This window comes from Cephus cinctus, unplaced genomic scaffold (genome assembly GCF_000341935.2).
Source record: "Cephus cinctus unplaced genomic scaffold, Ccin1 Ccin1_scaffold1036, whole genome shotgun sequence".
In the NCBI taxonomy this organism is placed as follows: Eukaryota; Metazoa; Arthropoda; class Insecta; order Hymenoptera; family Cephidae; genus Cephus; species Cephus cinctus.
In genome coordinates, this window is record NW_014333569.1 from 19,791 (window position 1) to 28,164 (window position 8,374).

Consider the following 8,374-nt stretch of genomic DNA (forward strand, 5'->3'; position numbering starts at 1 on the left):
TCTACACTTCTGCCACACTTTTGGCACACGTACGTACTGGACGTTAGCTACACCGAAAGTGACGCTACCCGATCGCTTGCCCGCTAACGTGCCCTAGTGGCGCGGAGGAATATCACCAGTGGGCCCAATCAAATTCTCGCTAGCCCCTACGGGGCCCAATTCGCCCGCGATCTTCAATTGTCTACGGGATCCTCGAAAAGTAGATCTGCGCATCTTCTCCTCTTCTGGGCGATTGCAGTGTCTTTTCTTGGGGCGGGAATCTCATCCGCACCTCATCCCTCGTTGTACGGCTCCAGGCCGCCACTGCAACCCCCGGATCCTGCCAGAATCTCGGATCTTCTCGCGGCGTCCTTCCGCGTAGGTGGTCTCGCTCAGTGGTGCTCTGCGGTCGCGCTGGCCCTCCTCCTGCTGGCTACGTCACGCCAGTGTTGCTGATCGCACGGGTCGGGCCCCTTTGTTGTAGTCCGGGCCGTTGCTGCGTCTTATTTTTCTCCGATCGGTTCCCTTACGGGACCGATCACCGCTAGTAACATTCAAAATACAGACCCCGAAGGGAATTAATAAATATTCTACACGCTAAATTCAGTCCACGCTCGACGCAAATGTTAGGTTGCCTTGCGGGCCTCACGGTGTAGCTCCTATTTCGTCTTTTTCCTCTTTCTTTTGTGACGTGCACAAAGTGCCACGTCACAATATATGTATACTGGGGTATACCTTATATATATCGCGTTACTTATACGACCTACCGATAAGGTGGCGCTGCTGCTCGTGCTAACAGTCTAAAGCACGGGAGTGCCGTGTCTCCAATAAGTGGTCTGTGGTCCAATCTTTAATTTTTTCATGGATGGCGCGCTAAAGGGCGGCTGTAGCCCAGTGGATAGGGTAGCGGATTCACGACGGAAAGGTTGGAGGTTCGTGCCCAGCTTCCAGCGGCATTCACCAATGGGTTTTCATATGAAAACTTAAGTAAGTATTTATACGGATTTTGCCCAACACTATTCGGATTCGGTGTATAAACTTTGTAGGTCCCCTCACGCTGAGTTGAATAAGGCCCGTCTCGCAAGGTACATCGCCATCTATTATCGAACTTCCAACCTTGATTATGAGGACCAGTTACTGGCACATGTCCCCCATTGGGGATACAGCCATAAGGAAAGGAAGGAAGGAAGGAAGGATGGCGCGCTATCGTTCTACAGCAGTGTATTAATAAAAGTACTTAGTTATCGGGAAGAATTAATTTCAGTTTTTTCTGTGGTTTCAAACAGTGTACATCCTTCTATTTCGTCTACGACCTATACAGTTTCTTTTAAAATGGCAAATAGTCCTTATAAAAAGGTTACACACTGCATTTTCGATATGGATGGACTGCTACTTGGTAATATATATAATGAATTATATTTAAAAATGTTGACGTGTTACATCTCTTAATGCCCGCAAATTGTATCGTAAAGACCATGTCGGAAAATTCATTTAGATTTTCATAAAGTTGCTGAAAGGTCTTGTTTGACTTATGCAATTTTAGAGGACATAGTAGGCAGAGCTTAGATTTATGTTTGGGCATGCAAATTGTTGTCTGTGTTAGTAGTTAACAAAAAATAGAATGATATTAATTTTTCTAAGCTATTCGCATGACAATAGTTTTTCTTAAAGGTTATTTTTTATACTTTGTGACATGTTTGGTTCTAAATCTCTTGATTAACAGGTATTTATATTTGTAAAAATGTATGCATTTAATAGATAAAATAAGAGATATAACAACATCTTTCTCTTTCTTAGGAATTCATGTTTATGTAATTAAATGATGTTTCATTACATAATTTGAGTGCATTTTAATTATATTTAAAGCATATTTGATGCAATTAATTATGTACCATATATTTTTTGTGAGCTTTTTGTTTTTAATATAGATATATAATGTTTTTAGTAAAGAACAAGCCATCTGTACAAATTACATTATATACTTTTTTTGTTAATTACATTTTTTAGTGCTAGTCTTGATTTGTTTAATATTATGAAGTTGCTAAAAATAATATATGTTAAATATTATTTATTGTTATATGAATGAGATTAATTCTAGAATATTAAAAGAGAATTCCAATTGAAGTTAAGTATGCGTATGTATTTTAGATGCTACATTAGAAATGTAATTTCGAGATGTGTTTTAAATTTATGCTTATTCATGTTTATATTGAGACTCAAAAACTAAGTTTGATTTTAAAGCATCATTACTAAGGTGAAATTATATGTGTTCCTGTTATTAGAAAAACAGACTATATTATCTTTGTAGATAATGGAAATTAAACTATTAAACTGGTATACAATGATCTTTTGAGAATACTTTGAAGGAAAATGAAATCACAATTTAATACTTACAATTTGTAACAATATTTTTTAATGCTTTTCTACAACAAGACATATATTATTAATATATCATATTATACCATGTTATATACAACTCAGGTATATCGTATTCCATCCCATCAAACCCAAGATAACAGTTATATATTAGCAATGCTACAATTTCCTATTGAAGGATATAATAGCTAAATAACTATGTGTATGAGATGATATCTAAAGTATTATATTTTTGGAGAGAAAATTATAATATTGTCAATATGTAACTATTACTTTGTGTTTCCTGAATTTATGTTATGCATTTGTTATATTATATTTTTAGAAACTGCTTTGATCCATATAATCACAATGTTTGTAAGCTTCTAAAATTCTTTGGTAGAAACTTTTTGTACATAGAATTTTTCAAAACAATATGTAACTAATGAACAATCACTACAAGCAATATATTAAATCTTATAAACATATCAATGTGTTTATTTACTTTGTTATATGTTACCATATCTACTATCATGCTTGAACGTGTTGCGCAGATACCGAGAAGCTATACACTGAAGTATTTAACCAAATTACCAATGCATATGGAAAGCAATTTACATGGGAAATCAAAGCAAAAATCATGGGTTTCAAAATACTTGATTCAGCATGTGCAATAGTGGACATGTTAGAATTGCCAATATCCCCCCAGCAATTCCAAGAACAATCACTACAATTGTATAAAATTTTCTTCCCAAAGGCTGAACTCATGCCAGGTAATAGTTTATGTTTAATGGTAATGAGCAGTATGTTTTTCTTTTATACAGATACTGAGAGTTTATATAAAACAATATACTGGAATATAGTATCAAAATATGGACATATATATGAAGGAGAATTGGCGTATGCAGTTCTGGGGCGACCAGAACGTGTAGGTGCCGAACTTATAATCAACCATTACAAGTTACCTTTAACAGTGTCCGAATTTCAAGATATATATCACCGAATGCAGCGAGAGCTTTTCACGGACGTTAAATTGATGCCAGGTTAAGGGAACTTTGTGTGTTGTTCGTCGTACCTCAAAAATTTTATTTAGAGCCGAATCTTTCATAATTTCTATATCCCTCCATTATTATTACTATATTCTTGCAATGGATCTTGTTTTTTTTTTGTAATTACAAAAAAATCGTGCATTCCAGATACATAAGATTTAATCAAAAGATCCATTTATTTTCCTGAAGAAGTAACAGTAATTTCATATTTTGATTGTACTGTTATTAGTAGATTTAAAAGAGATAGAGTTATAAAATGTAAATTCCAATCAGTAACATTAATTGCATACAGAATATTTTTTAAGTATATTGCAGGGTCCAAAACTACTTTATCAGCAAATTATATTTAAATTCGGAAGATAGAATTTTTTAAAATTATTTTTCTGTTATTACTGAGAAAATAAAGCAGCAGTTGTTTCATACTGGTATTACTTTCAACCTATTTCATTTTATTAATAAGCTTTTCAAGAATGTATTGTATGTTTTAAATAAAAATTACTTAGTTCCAATTTTTATCATTAACATGCTTGAAGCAAGTATTAACATTTGAAGATTTTTATTTAAAATCGAAACAAAACATGAAGTTGTATTATGAAGTTAAACCAATTTTAATGAATTCAAACACTGTGGAACAGGTTCTGAAAGTTCAAATTTTAAGTATCTAAATCAATATCTTATGGGTATAATTATATATTTACTACTAGCAAATTGCCTTCGCTTCGCTCAGGCAAAATTAAACGGAATTCTTTAGAATTTTCTAGAACTTCCTAGAATGTTCTGGAACATTATATAAAATTCCTTCTAATTTAACTTTCTAGAACTTTCTGGGATATTTTATGGAATTCCATCAAGTTTTCTAGAACATTCTATGGATTTCTATTGAATTTTCTGGAACTTTCCAGAATTTTTTGGAGCATTCTCTGGAATTCTATCGAATTTTCTGAAACTTTCGAGACAACGAAGAAATAAATTAAATGAGAAGCGAGAAGTACCTTTAGCTTCATAACGGGAGAGACGCTGTATGAAAAAAAAAAAAAAAACAGAATTTTCTTAATATCCTGAAAGGATATTCATTCCAAAACATAAATTTGTTCGATGGGGTATGGTGTACTACCACACCATATAACCCTCAGGGGGTCCAGGGGTTGGTTGCGGAGAAGAAGCTACGCGCACAAACATATTACACTTTCTTTTATTATATATATATATATATTGATTGATTGATTAAGATTATAAAATAATTGTTTAAATAATTTTTAGATGCTATCGATGAGTCAATCGTAGATATAATTTATTTATTTTTAATTTGATTACGATGTTACACCGGCAAATTGTTCTTTTATGTATATTTTTTTGACTACTTCCATTATCTTAAAAAAAGGAATGCTCATTTTTTACTATAACAATGTAGCAAATAGAAATATATTTTGCAAGAATAGATACTAAATAAAACAGTCTATATTTCAACATACTGCTAGCTAAGAGTATGTCAATTTCATCCATTATGATGTTTTATGATTTTAAATGTGGACGATTGTAATAATAATTATCAAATTTGTTTATAAGAACTGCTCGTAAATTCATGCTCTGGAGATATTGCTCACAAAAATTAAAAATGAAAGGAATGGAAACTGTTTTCAAATTTTTTAAATTATTTATGTAAGTGTCATGTTCACGTTAAAGAATTGAATCAATTTATCCTATAAAAAATATTGCTCAGCAACTTTTTAGTCGAAAGTTTAATTACTCAAATTTGATCTAAAGTATATTCAAATTCAAATCCTTATAACATCATACATTCTTCATTTATTTATTGTTTCAGCGTTTTGCATCAGTGCATGAATGAAGGCACCCTAGTTTAAAACGTGGATAGAAATTTATAAACTCAGAACCAAAAACCCTACTGAAATGTATAGATTTTACAACTCAGTATATGGCATCTGATTCTGAGTGTATAAGTTTCTATCTCTTTTTATTAAATATATGATTCATATATTATTGCAAGTTATTAAAATATGCAATTATACATGCAGGTGCAGAGAAACTTCTATACCACCTTAAAGAGAATAATGTTCCAATTGCATTGGCAACAAGTTCCAGTGTGGATAGTTACGAATTGAAAACAGTGAAATGGAAAGAATTGTTTGATTTATTTCATCATAGAGTGATCGGTGGTTCTGATCCTGATGTGCAGAAAGGCAAACCACATCCTGATATTTTCCTTGTAGCCAAAAATCGATTTCCTGATAAACCAGATTCGTCAATGGTTTGTTGCAGTATGATTTTCACTGTCCTCATAAAAATGTATAATATTAATAACATGTATTAATAAATTTCAGTGTCTTGTATTTGAAGATGCTCCAAATGGTGTTCAAGCAGGTATTGAAGCTGGTATGCAAGTGGTAATGGTGCCTGATCCATGTCTTCCATCACATTTAACTGAAAAGGCAACGTTAGTATTGAAGAGTCTGGAAGACTTTAAACCTGAACAATTTGGTTTACCACCATATAAAAACTAGAATGAATGAATTTCACAAAACGCTGCGGTGATATACATTATATGAACATATTAAATGAAATGCACAGAATATCACTTATGTTATTCTACCATAATTATTCCTATTAGAATACCTGAATTTACAAATACTATACAAAATGTATAATGGATTATATCCAATTCCATTTCTTTGTAGTAACAATAGAATATGTTATAAATTATTGAAATATATTGAGTCTTGATACAAAAGTCATATGCACACTATTACTAGTCAAATAATAAAAATATTTTACTTAGTGGTGTGACGATTTTTCATTACTATCATTAATTTTTCTGTCGGTACTAATATTGTTGAGATCTGTGCAATTTGATATTACTTCATGATAAGTGATGATTTTTGCATTAATTACATTACTGCTTTGATAATTTAGTTATTGCAGACAATGATTCATGTGATAGATATTGAAGGTTTCTAACATCAAAAGCAATATAACGTACTTAATTATAGATTATTATTCTCTTTGTACAGCTATTTTCTTTCATAACTAAATAAATTATAGTACATGATTATAACAAATTTGTACTGGTTCATGGTATACTAGATGCAACTTGCTGTATCTTTGCAAGAACTTCATCCGATTTTAGATTAGACAAAGGGATGCAGCATTCTTTACCAAGTTCTGAAAAAAGAATTATTTTATTACTATTATCAATTAAACCTAAATTATATATTAGATAGTTGAATTTAAGACCTTTGGAGCTTTGTACTCATATTTTCATAAGCAGAATAAGTTCTCATCTAAGACATGATTGCATATTACTTGGAATATACAATTGTCAATAGTTCAAGATTATTAATATCATTGAAAAAAAATGAAAGTTACTGTAATTTAGATTAGTTTCACATAAAAGTGCAAAAGCATTATACTATAAACATTATAATTTGTTATATTGATATAAATGTGTAAATCTATTGATTTTATATCAAATAATGTCCACTACAAGAATATTGCATAAGAAATATTCTATAATTTTCCTAATTTTTTGTTTTTGAAGGAAAAACATATTCTGTATCTGTGTGATGTTAAGCCTATGATGTAATACACTTACCATAGCGGGCATATACTTTTGGTTCAATTAAAGAACACTCTCTTATTAGGACGGGGAATTTTGGATTATTCTTCTTCATTGATACGTATTGTTGTTCGATAAAGTCCCTGTGAAATATAAATATTGCAATTAAAATACTGTTTTTACAGTATTTAACCTATAATTAAGAATTGGAAAAATTTTATTTAAAACAGTTATAATTTGATCACTTTTGTGAATGGTAATAAGTACACTCTAACTTTTTGAAACTGCATTTTACCTGACACCTTGACTGGACTTCGATGTTTGACATAAAAGAATTCTTAATTCTTTTAAGTGCGAAGCAAATTTCACCGCCGCCATCTTGATAAATCTCAACTATTTCTGTGTATTTTTCATAGGGTGGGCTATAGTGTCATACTTGTGAAGGTAATATTTCACGCATGCGACCATGGAGCCTAGAATACAAGAGGTCGATTGTGTAACTCAAATGTAGTGAAAATACGAAAAGTGAATAGCTGTTAGCCAATCGCGTGTTAGGTTCACAAGAAGACAAGCACAGCGATTGGCTAACAGTTATTCACTTTTCGTATTTTCACTACATTTAAGATACACAATCGACCCTCAGGAGGCCGAACGCTTATGTTGATAGGACAAAATTGTGGTCGACGAAACTTGACTTAGATCGGGTTCTAAATTTCACCACAAGCGTCGCTGTAAACCTTTAAGACTGACGTGAAGTAACCGTTTGGTGATAGAGTGAAGTGAACATAGGCTTAGTTTCCACCGACACAGAGTCGAGCTCAAACAGAGCTGAAATAGAGGCCAGTTTTTAACCTGCGTGAAGTTGGCCGGCCAACTTTTATTTTTTAAACTTCTTTTTATTCAAATCGTTTGATCAGAGATGAGTAGGGAGATTGCCAATGAGCCTGTTTTTGGTGGTCTCAATTTTTCTCTGGTTTCGGCGCGCCACCTTAGCGGAGGGCCCTCGAAGCAGTTCCACGTGTTTGATTGGTCGTGTATATATAGTAATACTACGCGTGATAATCTGGAGCTGTGTTTTGGCGCGTCGACGCGCCACCTGAACGAGACTCTCGAACTAGTTCCACGTTTTTGATTAGTCGAATGAATTCGTGTGTTCCACGAGATCCACGATTTTAAACCGAGTGAACACTCAAATAGGGAGACTTGTATCCAACTTTTTTTTTACAGGATATTACATAAACCGTAGTAATAAGGTAGTCAATACTCTTAATAATCATATCAAGCTCTGCAAATAATAGAGTAAGCAAATAAAACTTAAAAAAAACTCTCGAACGGGGGTAACTACAGAAATATAAGTTTGCTAAACAATATACCACAATGACTTGTAGCACACGTGCTTGGTGCTGGATTAACGTCCGAGAGT

At 32.8% G+C, this 8,374-nt stretch overlaps 2 protein-coding genes across 3 annotated transcripts; one reads left to right on the forward strand and one right to left on the reverse strand.

Annotated features, from left to right (window-relative positions):
• The first annotated feature begins 1,049 nt into the window (after positions 1–1,049).
• LOC107271741 (pseudouridine-5'-phosphatase) lies at positions 1,050–6,130 on the forward strand. Of its 2 annotated transcripts, none has more exons than XM_015748112.2 (4): positions 1,050–1,375; positions 2,886–3,104; positions 5,414–5,646; positions 5,720–6,130. In XM_015748112.2, the coding sequence occupies exons 1-4, from the start codon at positions 1,312–1,314 to the stop codon at positions 5,897–5,899; spliced, it is 696 nt and encodes a 231-aa protein (XP_015603598.1). In that variant the 5' UTR covers positions 1,050–1,311; the 3' UTR covers positions 5,900–6,130. The 2 variants fall into 2 exon arrangements, with proteins under 2 accessions (XP_015603598.1, XP_015603599.1); XM_015748113.2 differs by lacking the exon at positions 2,886–3,104 and adding an exon at positions 3,156–3,374.
• Positions 6,131–6,372: 242 nt separating this feature from the next.
• On the reverse strand, positions 6,373–7,406 carry LOC107271742 (NADH dehydrogenase [ubiquinone] 1 alpha subcomplex subunit 2). Its single transcript, XM_015748114.2, has 3 exons — positions 7,247–7,406; positions 6,988–7,094; positions 6,373–6,557 (listed from the first exon to the last, which is right to left on the reverse strand). Exons 1-3 carry the CDS (start codon positions 7,327–7,329, stop codon positions 6,466–6,468), a joined length of 282 nt encoding a protein of 93 aa, XP_015603600.1. The 5' UTR covers positions 7,330–7,406; the 3' UTR covers positions 6,373–6,465.
• Positions 7,407–8,374: the final 968 nt, after the last annotated feature.